Source organism: Micromys minutus (assembly GCF_963924665.1).
Source record: "Micromys minutus genome assembly, chromosome: 18".
NCBI classification, from domain to species: Eukaryota; Metazoa; Chordata; class Mammalia; order Rodentia; family Muridae; genus Micromys; species Micromys minutus.
Window position 1 is genome coordinate 2,229,709 of NC_137953.1, and position 15,159 is coordinate 2,244,867.

General features: G+C 45.2%; 2 protein-coding genes across 3 annotated transcripts; one reads left to right on the plus strand and one right to left on the minus strand.

Moving 5' to 3' along the window:
• Positions 1-1,353: 1,353 nt before the first annotated feature.
• LOC308432108 (putative N-acetyltransferase CML1) lies at positions 1,354-2,022 on the plus strand (the record flags this gene model as incomplete). Its single annotated transcript, XM_080931830.1, has 1 exon — positions 1,354-2,022. The coding sequence occupies one exon, from the start codon at positions 1,354-1,356 to the stop codon at positions 2,020-2,022; it is 669 nt and encodes a 222-aa protein (XP_080787956.1).
• A 1,258-nt stretch (positions 2,023-3,280) lies between these two features.
• On the minus strand, positions 3,281-15,037 carry TPRKB (TP53RK binding protein). Of its 2 annotated transcripts, none has more exons than XM_080932456.1 (5): positions 14,987-15,037; positions 10,566-10,728; positions 7,739-7,861; positions 6,510-6,686; positions 3,281-5,423 (listed from the first exon to the last, which is right to left on the minus strand). In XM_080932456.1, the coding sequence occupies exons 2-5, from the start codon at positions 10,704-10,706 to the stop codon at positions 5,337-5,339; spliced, it is 528 nt and encodes a 175-aa protein (XP_080788582.1). In that variant the 5' UTR covers positions 10,707-10,728; positions 14,987-15,037; the 3' UTR covers positions 3,281-5,336. The 2 variants fall into 2 exon arrangements, with proteins under 2 accessions (XP_080788582.1, XP_080788583.1); XM_080932457.1 differs by lacking the exon at positions 14,987-15,037 and adding an exon at positions 14,740-14,857 and having other exon boundaries at positions 10,566-10,665.
• Between the last annotated feature and the right edge of the window lie 122 nt (positions 15,038-15,159).

Genomic DNA, 15,159 nt, shown 5'->3' on the forward strand with positions numbered 1-15,159 from the left:
CACAGTTCTCATTAGCCTTCAGGTTGGGGTAGGGACTGTTGGTAGAGAAAGATGTCTTTCTATTTTGTCTTAGGGAAGCAACAGCTCAGCTAAGCCCCATGAGAAGCAGGATGTGCAAGCTCTGAGCAGCCCTTAGAGCACACGGAGCTGTCCCTGTCCAGGGCCGACCTTCTGGATAGCAGCATATGGGGGAGGGGAGGATGAAAAAGGACACTATGGCTGAGTGAGGGCTGATGGTGAGGGGGGGGCGGGGGGGGGAACAACATGGGAAATTTTAGGACCCATTTTATTAGGGACAGCATAGACAGGAAACCCCTGCAGTAGGAAAGGGACAGCTGACTTCAGGCACTCTGAGCAGTTATGTGCAGGGACCAAATATAAAAGGGCAGAGATGCTGCAGCCTGAGGGGAGGAGTAATGAGAATGGCAGGCCTCCCCTACGGTGAAGCTGTGGGGCAACCACACTCTACTTTTCACTACAATTATTAGCCTAGGGCTCAGAGGTGAATGGACATGACCCAACTGCCGTCACTGGTCAGCTGTATGACCCTGGCTTTCTGATTAATAAGTATCCAGGAACCAGCTAACAGAGTGCCAAGTCAGGTCTGCTCACACTTGTGAGGCAGTCCTAGACTATCTCTACTGAATGCCACAAGAAGCTGAAGCCATTCCGGACACTGCTGGTTGTATAGAAGCAGGTAAGAAGACACAAATACATTACTGTGGGAAGGGTCCCAGTGTAGGCCTGGACTCCTAGAACCTACCTGGGGCTTCAGGATGAGGGGTGGAGTGACTATAGAAAATGGTTTATTTTTAACAATCTGTAATCTAAACTTAAAAAACTTTATTAATTTTTATTTATATGAATACACTGTAACTGTCTTCAGACACACCAGAAGACGGCATCAGATCTCATTACAGATGGTTGTGAGCCACCATGTGGTGGCAGGGAATTGAATTCAGGACCTCTGGAAGAGCAGCCAGCGAGCCACCAAGCCACCTCTCCAGCCCCAATCTAAACTTTTATAATCCTTGGGAAGGAGATTTTGCAGAATTACACACTTGGAAACACAGAATGCCTGAAATGTATAGTCCACAGACAGTAAACAAACTGCTTGGCCCACAGACTGTCTGCAGCATGGTGCTGTGTTTGTGTGTCAAGAGTGCACACAGCTACTAGTAGGGTGAAGAGGGACAGAGTCAGGTGTCCTGCATCCCCTATGGTGACAGCAGAATGACACTACCTTGAGCAAGGCCTCCAGAGGCAGCGAGACTCATGGCTTCTCTCTTCTGTAGGACTCAGGGAAGAAGTACAGGCAAGTAAAGGCCAAGATTTGAGACTAAGAAGTCTCCCATGGCTCCTTATCACATTCGTCAGTACCAGGACAATGACCATAAAAGTGTGGTGGATGTGTTCACCAAGGGTGCAGAAGAGTATATCCCCTCCACCTTCCGCCGCATGCTGCTGCTGCCCCGCACCCTCCTACTCTTACTTGGGGTGCCCCTTGCCCTGGTCCTGGTGTCTGGCTCCTGGCCTCTAGCTGTTACATGCATCTTCTTTTTGCTCCTACTCCTGCGGCTCCTTGCTGGATGGCCCTGGAAGGAATATGTGGCCCACTGTTTGCAGACAGACATGGCTGACATCACCAAGTCCTACGTGAATGCTCATGGTTCCTGCTTCTGGGTGGCTGAGTCTGGGGGGCAGGTGGTGGGCACAGTGGGTGCTCTGCCAGTCAAAGATCCTCCATCAGGGAGGAAGCAGCTGCAGCTCTTTCACCTGTCTGTGTCCTCACAGCATCGAGGACAGGGGATAGCGAAAGCACTGGTCAGAACTGTCCTCCAGTTTGCGAGGGACCAGGGCTACACTGATGTTGTCCTTGAGACCAGCACCCTGCAGCAAGCTGCTGTAACTCTCTACCTAGGCATGGGCTTCCAGAAGACAGACCAATACTTCACCAGTATGTCCTGGAGGTTAGTGGATATTTGTTTTATTAAATTAAAATACTCCTTCCCTTCTGCCTAGGAAGGGGGCTGTAACTTTAGTCTCCCATGCAGCAAGAACACTTCTCAGCATCTGCTATGTGAACCAGTGAACCCTGTCATGTCAGTGTGATTAACAATAAAAGCTCCCAGCTGGAACACATTAAAGTATAATGCATGTGATGGCTGCCTGGGGGTTTCTGGTCCCAGCCACTCTCTGGGTTTCAGAGAGGCCTGTGTTTTGATGAGTCCTAACATACTGTTACATTAGGAAATAAATGTAAACTACCACAGCATGTTTTTCACTTATGGGTGTGTGAACCAGAAGTTTCTGCTAGGTACAGGAAACAGCTCACCTAGCTCACCTGTGCAAGCGTCTTAACTAGGCTGAAGTGCCAGATATCTAGACCCTTGCCAGACTCCTCTCCAGCCCGGATGGCATGGCCCACCCTCAGTTTAGGTTGGTCAGGCTTTCCAAAAGGGCGTCCCTGTCCTCCTTCCTGCCTCTCGCCGAACCCGGTGGCCCCAGTAAAGCCTTGGTGTGGGGGCGACTCTAAGACGCCCTCCCTCCCAGCTCTGGGCCTGGCTGTGGCTGTGCTCGCCGCACCTCCCGTCTCAGCCATCGCCTGCAGGGGGCGCCCCAGCGCGCAGCCGAGCAGCCTTCAGGCCCAGGACGCGCTCCTGAGACTTTTTGTCCCTGTCCCCGAGCGGTCTGGAGGGGCCCACGACAAATACTGGCGAAGACACGCACACGTCGCCCACAAAATCCGCGTTGGAAAGAGCTGCAGGGCGGAACTCACTCTCAGTCTCCGGTCCGTCTCAGAAGATCGTCCCTTTGGAAACGAAGCTACTTCCGGAAGTGCTTAATGTTTGATCAGGTGGACCAGCTCCAAGGCACCCTGTTTCCGGTGGGCGTGTTACAATCCAGGCTAGATGGGCGTGTTCCAGGTTAAGTTTATAAGAACTTCAGTGAACTATTAGCTCTAGGAACTGCTGGCAGAGGCTGAGAGCTACTTCTGCTTTGTTTCGACTCCTGAGGTGGAAAGGACCCCACAGGTCTGGCCAAGAACGTGAGGTATGGTATTGAGTATTATTCTTAGGCTGTGTTGAATGCCCTTTTCCTGTGAAAAGAAAAGTATTCAACAGGACTCGATTTATCAGAGGTTTAAATTTATTTATTTGATGTATATGTAAATTACACAATATATCAGAGACTTTTTTTTCATAAAAAGGTTTCTTTATTTAACGAATGTGAGCTTTCTTCAGATACACCTGAAGAAGGCATCATATCCCATTACAGATGTTTGTGAGCCACTATGGGATGCGGGAATTAAACTTCGGACCACTGGAAGAGAAATGACGCTTCTAACCGCTGAGCCATCTCTCCAGCCCATTGTCAGAGCCTTTGAGACTCAGTTTACCCGAGTATGCTCTCTGGTGGAACCAGAAATGTGGAGTGCTTGGGTCTTGCATTGAAGGAGCTCTTTTGGTGATCTAAAGACTCTCACAGCTGTGACAGGAAAGAGGCAAATTTCTTGAGCAGATGGAAGACATGAAGCTGAGATCAAGTCTCCAGAAGCCATCAGCCTCAGGGAAATGTACAAGAATAGGTAGGGTACTGCTTATGGGGAAGGATGGCAGCCCAGACAGTGAAACCCGGATCTGGGTTCTTGCTGCCTTTCAGAGAAACCCAATGAATTAAAGGGCTCAAATCTTAAAATCACAGTTTATCCAGAGAGAGCCACCAGTCTGAGAAAGTAGATCAATTACCCTAACGACATGTGTTTCATACAGGCTCCATCCAGCAAGTTATTTAAGGAGATAGCTCCACAGACAAAGACAACCAGTACTATAGGAACTTTGCTTTGCCTCTCTGGGCAGGTGATCAACATTACTTCTCTTCTGATATGATAATGTTTGTTCTGTTAACTGTCTGCCCTCTTTCTAATCATCAGGTGTTTGGACATAGGTATGGAGGAACTCAGAGACTATTTCATTTCTTTTGATTTCAATCGTATACTCCTCCTGAGACACCTGGGAAGTTAACTCAAAACAAATGAGAGGGTGTCGTTGCTAAGCTAATAACATGCCCATTTTTGGTTCCTCTACTCGGTGTGGTGAAGTATGTGTCTCCTCATAATACAGATTGTGAAAGTGTCCCTGCCTTTCCCCAATCATTCTTCACTGTCAGTAGCAACTCTGAGATCTATATCATATGAAGGACACATCCAGACACCATGCACCTGGTTGACTGTCAGCATGACTTCTTACTTGTAAGAGAATTCTGTGGTGAGAAAAGATGTATGCCAGGACATACCATGTGTAGCAGGAGCACCTATGATTGGAGTGAGAATCCCTGAAATATGCCTTTTTCTGAAACAAATATAATCAATAAAAGTCTGAGCCAAAAGTTGGGGAAAGTGTCAGGTAACCACGTATAAAAACCATAGTAACTGCAGCAGGAACCCGAAGGCTCTGAGGAGCAAAGTACTAATCTGGCTCTTCACAGAGCTTTACTGACCCTTGACCAAACACATCCTAATGAATAAATCAAAATACAGGATAAAGTAAGGGGGGAAAAGGAAACATCAAACATGGTTTTATACTACTAACATGACCTGGGCTAGTCAGTTAATACTGCTATACTCTTTTACTTGCCTGTGGTATAAAGTGTGCACAAAGACATGTCCACCTAATAAGTGGCTAAGAGTTAAGTGAACTGCTATCTATTATTGAGATTGGACTTGACGTAGTGCTTTAAGCTGATCTGGAATTTGTGGCACATCCTGAACTGACTTCAAACTTGTGGCTTTCTCCTGCCTCAGCCTCCTGAGTAGGGGACTGTAATGAGCCAACACACTTGGATTAGAGTGAAGGAAATTCTTATGTGTAAACTGTCAGGATACAGAGCTTAGAAGTACATGGTGAGTGACAGGATGACTAGGCCTGCACTTTTTATTCCACTTGTGTAAAACGACATGTCTTCAGATACAAGCAGAGGACTAGATGACAATGACAAAACCAGTGACGGAGGTCATCTTTATGTAGTAGAAAAGGGCTGGAGAGGTGGCTCACTAGCTAAGAGCACCACTGCCTTTCAGAGGTTCTGAGTTCAAATCCCAGAAACCACATGGTGGCTCACAACCATCTGTAATGGGATCTGATGTCCTCTTCTGGTGTGTCTGAAGACAGCTACAGTGTACTTACATATATAAATAAAATCTAAAAAAATACAAAAACTCAAAAATAATAATAAAAAAAAAGTTGGGCTGGTACTGGTACCTTCTTCCCTTTTTCTGTGATAAATATGTTAATTTTATAACCAGGAAAGAAAAGCTAGTGATTAACCCTGCAATTTTATAAAACATCCTTTGTTGACATTCTACAAATTATACCATCCAATAATGTCCCAATCCTCTCTTCTTGTGGTGACAGCTTATATATCTGTAAAAGAGAATGACAGTCTGTAAATGCTATGTCCGGGTTATGTTATTTCATGAACATTTATGTGTGCTTTTATCATTTTATTATGGAATTGAAGATTTGAAATCACAAATCTGTTTAAAGTATTCAAAGCTGTTGGCATTTTGTCACTAATGTCAAACATTCTTTTGAAGTGTAGTTATTAATATAAAAAACCAAGTTGCCTGAATATATGAACCACATTTGTATCAATTTTAAGAGTCTCCATGTAGTTATTAACTTCATAAAGTCATTTAATATTGAAAGGGATCCTTTTCTCACAGCTTTCATTCCACATCCAAGTTCTTTCATTTTTAAATACTGTCTCAGAATTTGTAAACTTATGTTACTCTTTCTAAAGCTTTGTAAATTTTACTTGTACGGGTATATGTGTCCTCCATGTGTGCGGTTCCCATGGAAGCCAGAAGAAGGCATCAGATTCCCCAGAAAATGGAGGTAGAGATGGCCAGGAGGAAGGCAGGAATTGGACCCGGGGACTGGGGAGAGCTGCAAGTGCTTAACTGCTGAGTCGCCACACCCAAACATGGTGCCGGCTTCCCACCGAGAACTCGGCAAACAGAGCTGTTGCATAGCCAAGAGACTTAGAGCGCATGCGCCATATATGTCACAGCCCGCTCTCGGGGCATGCTATTAAGTTACTAGAGGGCACACCAATCAGGTAGCAACACGAGTCTCCTGGGCATATATAAGCAATGCATTTCTCTCCCAAGTAGAGAAGTCCCCTGCTCAGGGAGATCCCCTGCTCAGAGTATTGTACAATAAAGGTTGTTCGCAGAAGAATCCTGTTGTTGCACGCCTATTCCTGCCGGCGGGACGTGGGGCGCTCGACAGCTTTCCAGTCCTGCACTGTTCTTAAAAGATCAGAAGGGATTGGGAAGAAGAGAGGAGGAGATACGAGAGAGAGCACCAGCAGGATATGTATAAATGTAATGAAACCCATTACCTTGTATGCTAAGACATTAATGGTTCAAAATTCATGAAACTGAGCTGAGCCTGCAGTGTCTGCATAATTCATCTGCTGAACTCTTCAGAACATAGACTACAAACCTTCCTGACTTCTGAGAGCCTTGTTATTTCTGGAAGACGTTCCAAGGGCACCTGCTGGCCTTCCACCTGAGATATTAGGTGTTCCTGATGTACTCCTTTGCTTCCATCTTCGATGTAAACGATTAGAACCGAGGTGTTACTTTCTGAAATGCCAAATTTCTTCAGAGCCTCTGAAATCTATGAGAAAGAAACGAAAGGCAATGAGCCAGTGTCTTGTCTGGACTACGTCCTGGCCTGCTCAGTCAGCTTCCCTGTTTTTCACTCACCTTCCCCTCCAATGACCCCTTTCCAGCACCCGCTGCTGCTGTCCCAGCTTACACATGCACTTTGCTCCTCTGGATCAAGTCCAGACATTGTGCCTTTGCACACAAAAGCCCCTGCCTCTGTCTCCAAGTGACTCTTCAACCACAGTTTGTATTCCTCCTGTCATTTATCTTACGGTACTAAGTTTTGTCTTGTTTGTTATTGAAACTGTATTTGATTTTTCTGTCCCCAGACCAGTGTCTCAAACAAGGATGATGTTTTCAATTTTTTCTAATGATTCTATTTATGAGAAGTTCTGAAGCCATGCTGACTGATTTTATAAACTTTGTAATCAAGTATGGTTTAATTCATGCCAAAGACTTCTTAGTTTTCCCTCTGATATCACTGGCTGGTTATTAGCAGCAATAACTTCAAGAAACAAAGAGACCTTATCTGGAACAAGGTAAGAGGCCCAATACTTGAAGTCATGCTTCACAAGCACATTATGGTATGTGTACCCCATGACCACGAATACACACACTGTATACATGTATGTGTGAGTGAATAGGTGTCAATGGCTCTAATAGGTCACAGAAATTTCCTAGGACTATGGAAAAAGAAATACAGATTCCACCTCAAGTAATCTATATGGAGAATGACTCAAAACATATCCTATACCTCACGTTTTATCACGTCAGGCAGTCTCTTAAACAAAAAAGCTCCAGGGGTCTGCATAAGACAACACTGAAAGGATACATGATACCATCCCCATATGGTTTAAACTTTGACTAATCAAGAAACCAACTCCACAGCTGCCTGCTTCTGACCACCTCTGCCAGACCTCTCTGCATAACTACCTGGGCTTAGTCCTAACAGATGACTTGGAGAAACCTGGCCCTCAGGATCACACTGAAGCAGGGGCCAGGGAGTTGGGGGCGGGGGACAGCTGACAAGGCGAACAGAAATAGAGCCAGTCACCACATTACATTATTATTTGGGGAGAGGTTGAAGATAATTTCAGTAGACAGAGTCCTTGTCTTCATTCTTCCCAGTTTGTGCAGATGAACGGCTTTGTTGGCTGCCACAAGTATCTGAAATGGATCGATAATCTACCAGAGAGAATACAAATATTAGCACAGAAAATATGGAATGTTCCCAACCTTGTGCCTGCCTGAGGAAACTTTAGTCCAGCTATTTATTTGATCATGATAATTAAAAACTATGACCTCAAGGGCTGTTTCAACACACACACACACACACACACACACACACACACATTAGCTAACTTTAAAGCTCCACGATTCTTGTAGGCTAATTCAGAATAGGCCACAACCTAAACTTCAACAGCATTGTTTTCTTTAATCCCCACACACTCAATGACATCGGTGTTGCTCACAGAACAGCAGAGGTAACAGATAATGTCGGGTTCAATCCCAGCCCTGTTGCTTACCTTGTGGGACAGGCAAGCTGCTGTCTTACCTATAGGAGGGAGACAGCGCACAGGGCTCCCGTTGCGGGACTATTGGGACAGACACAAGGCAAAGAACAACAGGGTGCTTCTTCCTGAACCAAGGTAAGTGGGAACCCGGTGCCTTAATGCATGGGCTTCACCTCTCTGCCATTTGTGTTGGCCTGAATGAGAATGGCTCCCATAGGTTCATAGACTTGAATGTTTGGTTCTCAGTTGGTGGATTGCTTAGAAAGGACTGGAAGGCCTGCTGGCTTGTTTTTATGTCAACTTGATACAAGCTAGAGTCACTGGAGAGGAAGAAGCCTTAATTGAGAAAATGCCTCAATAAGGTCAAGCGACATATAGGCAGGGGCATAGAGTGTTTTCTTATTTAGTGATTGATGTGGGAGGGGCCAGGCCAGTATGGGTGGGACTGGCCCTCGGCTGGTGCTCCTGGGTTGTATTGAAAGCAGGCTAAGCAGGCCATGGAAGCAATCGAGTAAGCAGCTCTCCTCCATGGCCTCTGCATCAGCTCCTACTGCAGGTTCCTGCCCTGATTCCTTTGACTGTCTGAGGACCGGTGACATGGAGATGGAAGCCAGATGAACAGTCTCCCTTCCCGGCTGCTCTGGTCATGCTGTGGCACAGTGACTGTAACTAAGAGAGAACGGCAGTGGGTAGTGCAAACCGCTGTGAAGGACCTTGCCATGCCATCTGGGGAGGAGTGTGGGATGTTGAGGGTTCGGTGAGCTGTTCCCTAAGAACTTGGAAATAAGGTTGTTGAGGGCAGGGCAGACAATTTCACAGGGTAGCCTGGTTGGGAAGTTTCAGAGCGGAGCAAAGACTCCGCTGGGCCTTTTCTATGAAGAATCTGTGGTAGCTGCTCAGCTGGGACTGAACAGAGACCAGCACCATTCAGAAGAAATCTTCCAGTTACTGGGAAAACCGCTGCTGGTTAGCTGGAACTGGGAAATTAGCAGTGTTTAAGAAGACACCAGTATCACTGAGGTGTAAACTTCTCAGAAGCAATTCCTGAAAGCATACAGAAGCTGTGTTCTAGAGGTAATCAAGGTTGTACTTTGTGCTGGCAGTTGAACTTAGCTAGTTAAAGAGTCACCCAGATGGTACTGGTTTTGGGGACATGGAGGAGTCATGGATAGCAGCTGAGGCTTGGCACTGAGACAGGTCAGGGAAGGCCATTGAAGAAGGTGTGGCCTAGTTTCAGGAGATTCCAGCACTTTGGAGAGGCCAGTATGATCCCCAAGAACAGCAGGAGCAGTGGAATAGAGGCTGCCTGAGCTGAGATGACAAGCTGTGTGCTACAGAACGCAGGGCTGGAATAGTGACCCAAGCCCTTTGAAGGAGCCCAGAAGATCATTTTGGGTCCCAGATACTGAACACTGTTGTTTACACATTTTGCTTTGATTATGACTGTGTCTTGCTTCTTCTTTCTTGAAGTAAGAAAGTAGGTTTTTTTCTTTTTTCTTTTTTTTTTTTAATAGGAGAGAGCTTCCCTTTCCCATGTCCTTTATACTGTTTCAGAAGGTGTGGCCCAGATCAGAAGTGGGTCTCATCATTTGCAACGATCTAAATTAAAGGTGTGTTGTCCCACCTTTAAGATCTGGATTAGAAGTGGATCTTCCCACACCTATTAATTCAGTCAAGCAAAGATCTGCTCACAGGTGTGCCCAGCCATTAGGGGAGTTTAGTTCATTCCAGATGTCGTCCAGTTGAGAACTAAGAAGAGCTGTTATAGGAGATGTGACCTTGTTTGAGGAAGGATGTCTCTGGAGATAGGCTTTGAGAATTCACCGATGCCACTCGGGTGTGAGGTGTCACTGAGGAAGGGCTTTGGAAACCTCAAAGAGCACAATAGGCCCAGTTGCTTTCTCTACCTCCATCTTGTGGACCAGATGTAAGCTCTTAGCTAGACCTGCCCTAGTGGACATGCTGCCTGCTTCCTGCCACACTCCCCACTATGATGGTCATGGTCTAGCCTCAGAAACTGTAATAAGCCCCCAATGACATGTTATTTTTTTTTTTAATAAACTGCCTTGGGTATGGCGTCTCTTTACAGCAACAGAACAATGACTAGACACCAAGCTTCTTCTGCAGACTCACACTTCACATTGGAGAAGCTAAACTCAGGCTTGTGCCAGAACACACTTGTGCTCACAGCTAGGCCATAGCCCTTCCTAAGACAGGATACAGCATTTTAGACTCTGTGTGATATTGTAAATGTAAAACACCCAAATGTGACTTGAGCAAACACGTTTTACCTGAATATAAAAGAACTATAGGGTAAAATGAGCATATTCTCAAATGTCTGCCTATATTAATTCATTCCCATATTTTGTACTTACCACATTGGGGTTTATCAATGAACCATCAATAGATCCTTCCATGGCCTTTCTTCTCAAGTCTCCAGCATTTTTTACATCTTTAAATAACAGAAGGGTCACCCTGCATTCGGGAAACAAGTCCAGCTGCTGTGAAAACTGCATTTCACAGACAACGAGGACTCTCCTGAACAAAAACAGAACATCAACGGGTTTTCTTTTGTCTTGTTAAATGTAAAAGATGGTGTCCATCTTTCCCACCCAGTTTCTCCTCCCTGTCTTTCTCATTGGACAGGCTTACTGCCCTATAACTTGCTCTGTCCTTCCACTCTCCTGCCTCTACCCCCCAAGCCCTAGAACTGCATTGGAAACACACTCAGATGTCACCATCTTAGCAGACTCCTTGCATTCTACTTTCCTGTGTCTGCTCTAGCTTTACATTGTGTGTGGAATCATTCTGACAGACCAACTGAGTGAGCAAGCAAAGAGTGTTCCTTTGTGGTTTTGAGGTCCTGTAATTAAGCCGAACAAGCCCTTTCCTCCCCTAAGTTGCTGGCTTCTGCCTAACTAATAATTTTCATACAGTTTAGGATCACTTGCCCAGGGAATGGTGCTGCCCATAGTGGGCTAGGCCCTACTCTATCACAACAAGGTCACTGGGTCCAGAGGATCTGCACAATCCTTCAATTGAGTCTTTTCTCAGGTGACTCTGAAGGCTTTATCAGGCTAACAGCTGGCAGTAACAAACTAATTTCATAAACTACAAAATCCCGAAAGTCCATTTCTGAAGCATCTTTAGCATCTTTATAAGGCATGTTTCTAAATGCACTGAGCTGTTTCTAGTTCTCCCATTTCCGGGGAAAGGCCAAACGGATTTGGTGCCTGCTTGGAAAGATGGGCAGCTTCTGTGCATAAAAGACTGAAGGATCACAGATGACCTAGAGCAACACTGAGACCTTAATTTATCATACTTTTCTTAGATTTCTCACCTGTTTTATTTATACTTTAACAAAGCCTGGACACAAATACAAAGAAAGATGATTGATAATACTCAAATATCATACATTACTCAGACATGTTTTGATATTGAATTGACGTATCTGGAATTGGGGTTACAATTACATTCACACCTACTTTTATCTTTGTGCAAATTAGTAAGCTTTTCAAAGACCTACTTCTAAGGCTCAGATGCCATCAAAGTGTAAAACTGCTGAATTCTGTATACATGAAACTCCTCTAGAGCCGGGGAACATAGCAGAAGGAAGCCTTTTCATCTTACACTATGGCTGGAGTCTTGTCATGGTATGTAACTGGCTATCTTATTCAGAATCCTAGATGTAGCCTGTTCCTGGTTTACATATGTAAAGCTATTGAAAGATTTTCTGACTTTTCTAAACAGTGTCCCTCCTGGAAACCTGATGCTTCTGTAAGATGCTGACCAGATGACTGACAGGCTATTTTTACTTCAAGTGAAATATATTGCTCTTTGTATTACTTTAGCATCCATTTTTAATATGTAATAGTAGACATTACCATAGTCTACTTAGGGTAGACTGCCTCTGATAGCTGTTTTCTTGGTTGGTGTGTGTAAAATGCCAATTAATCAATACTGGTTCATTTTGTATAGGCATTATTTCAAGAATTCCCATGATTATCATTAAAATTCAACTACTGTCACCTAATGTGTGTTAACTGTTGTCTTAACTATGGTGACCATCAGCTGGGCCCAGTGGCACATGCCTTTAATTCCAGCACTCAGAAGACAGAATTAGGTGGATCTCCTGGGTTCGAGGCTAGCCTGACCTACACTGTGAGCTTCAGAACTGCCAGAGCTATACAGTAAGACCCTGTCTCAAAAATAAACAAAAACAAAAAACCATAGTAACATATACAGTAAAAACCAAAGTGTAATAACATCTGCCATTTATGAACCCAAAATGTTGGCTGGAGAGGTGGCTTACAACCAAAACAACAAGACCTAAAACGCTGGCTCTGCGATGGTTCACTTGTCTCAATCAGCACAGCTGGTTATTTTTACTCGAGATTTTCTAGTACTTAGGTAATTGAAACCACTTCTAAAGGTTAACCGATCACTTTCTGAAAAACAATCTGTTACACATAATAAAAAACTTCTTATGCTAAGCAGAACTTTGGACTCTTTATCACACGTGTACAGTAAGTGGAAATGCTTAACTCTGAGGCCTAAATCCTGACTCTATGTTCCTTGGCTCCTTTGGACACAGCCTCAGAATGGTTTTCTTCAACAGCCCAGTTTGTTCCTGTTTCTTACGCCTTCCTCCCAACCGGCACAATGGCACTGACTCTTTATCCTGAGTTTCTTCTTTGTTTATGCCTATCCTAATTTATCCTATTCATTCTGAGAGAGATCCTGGTCAGCCTCAACTACACAACTCAAGTCCCAGGCTGGCCTGGGCTATATGAGATCCTGCCTCATGAAACAAAACAAAAAACACATGACTAGAGAGTTGGCTCAGCCATTAAGCATTTGCTGCTCTTGAAGATGACCAGGACCCAGCATCCACAAGCTGGCTCACAACCATCTGTAACTACAGTACCAGAGGATCCAATGCCCTCTTCTGGCGAAGGCACAACACACACACACATATACATATACAGGCAAACAGCCATACAAATAAAATAATAAATATTAATAATTTTAAAAATTCACAAAACTTAAATAAAACAGAATGTTACCTCTGATTTTCTAGAATTATGTCTGAGGAGTTCTGTTACAGAAAAAGAAGAGTTTTACAAAGAATGTCCTGACAGTCTTTTTCAGGATAGCTTCTAACGGACCAAGCATATGGTAGGCATGATCAGTAAGTTCTGTCAGGTAGAAACATGCATAGAAAAAAAACAGAAAACAGAACAAAATGCAGAAATCTTTGGTACTGAGATTATTAGGTGACTTTTACTCTTAAAAATAATCTACTGTGCATGTTCTGAACTTCTACAAACATCAAACAAAAGTCAAGTACTTAAATCAGGAAAGAAAATTACCTTCCTGAGTGTGTGTCCATCTGAGAGTGCACTAAGCATCTTTTGAAAAAGTATTTCTGCCTGTCTGCCCACATGTATGTCTGTGTACTACATTCCTGCCTGGTTCCTTTGGCGGCCAGAAGAGAGTGTGGATTCCATGGAGCTGGAGTTACAGACTTGATTGTGAAATGCACCGTTGGGTGCTGGGAATCAAAACTCTGGTCTGATTTTTAAAACTAAGGGGAGAGGGCTTTAGAAAGCCTCAGCACAGTTTGTTCTGGTTTAGTGAAACAGTGGCTTAGACCAGAAACTTTGGAATCCACAGTTGTGTTGACTTGTTTTAAGACCTGATAAGGACCATGATGAGACTTAGTTCCCAATATTAAATATTAAAAGGTGAGGCCAAGTAGGGAATTCAGAACATGATTAGGACTTTGTACTCAAAAAACCCACAGAGTTTCATACTTTCTCCAACAAGGCCACACCTTCTAATAGTGCCACACACTTTGCCAAGAGTATGCAAACCATCACGGGCCTTGAAATAAAACTTTTGTTGATCCAGTCTTATGATTATCAAAATAATGGCTTACATCTCTAGAGAGATTCTATTATGAAAGCAAGTTTGCCTAGCCTCCCGACCTGCTCCCTGGCTTGAGGCAGAGGCTGGCAGATCTCGGAGTTGGAGCCCAGCCTGGTCTACAGACTGAGTTCAGGACACCAGGGCTACAAAAATCCCTGTTCTAGGGAAACACAACCGAATACCTCACCACCAATCAAGTATTGTGGTATTAGCAACAGGAGGTAGTCTAAGGCAGATGCTTCTCACCTTCTGCCTCTACATTCACATCTAATTCTGACTCAGCCTTGTCACACACACTGACATCACCCCTTATCAATAACACCCTAACAGCGGCCTCATCCGGGGCCTGGCCACCAATATGCAATTCTAGTCTATCCCGATAGTCACGGAGTCTTTCAGGAGGAAGACAGAGCTGAAGCTACAGCGCTAACGTTATGTGACTGGGACATCACATACAGTCTGGACCCTGCCAGACTCCTCTCCAGCCCGGATGGCATGGCCCGCCCTCAGTTTAGGTTGGTCAGGCTTTCCAACAGGGCGTCCCTGTCCTTTTTCCTTCCTGCTCTCGCGGAGCCCGGTGGCCCCAGTGAAGTCGGTGTGGGGGGGCGACTTTCTGACCCGCCTCTGTCCCAGCGATGGGTCAGGCTGTGGCTGTGCTCGCCGCTCCTCCCGCCTCAGCCTCAGCCATCGCCTGCAGGGGGCGTTCCGGCGCGGGCAGCCGAGCGGCCTTCCGGCCCAGGCCGCGCTCCTGAGACTTTGTCCCTGTCCCCGAGCGGTCTGGAAGGGCCCACGACAAATACTGGCGAAGACACCCACACGTCGCCCACAAAATCCGCATTGGAACAAGATACAGGGCGGAACTCACTCTCAGTCTCCGGTCCGTCTCAGAAGATCGTCCCTTTGGAAACGAAGCTACTTCCGGAAGTGCTTAATGTTTGATCAGGTGGACCGGCTCCAAGGCACCCTGTTTCCGGTGGGCGTGTTCCAATCCAGGCTAGATGGGCGTGTTCCAGGCTAAGTTTATAAGAACTTCAGTGA

Excerpts from the sequence above, each read along its gene's own strand:
- TPRKB (XM_080932456.1), bottom strand. The coding sequence starts at position 10,706 with ATGCAGTTTTCACAGCAGCTGGACTTGTTTCCCGAATGCAGGGTGACC. Across the intron at positions 7,862-10,565 it reads CATTGATAAACCCCAATGTG|ATTATCGATCCATTTCAGAT; the intron begins GTAAGTACAAAA and ends TCTCTCTGGTAG. Across the intron at positions 5,424-6,509 it reads GGCTCTCAGAAGTCAGGAAG|ATATATAAGCTGTCACCACA; the intron begins GTTTGTAGTCTA and ends TCTCTTTTACAG.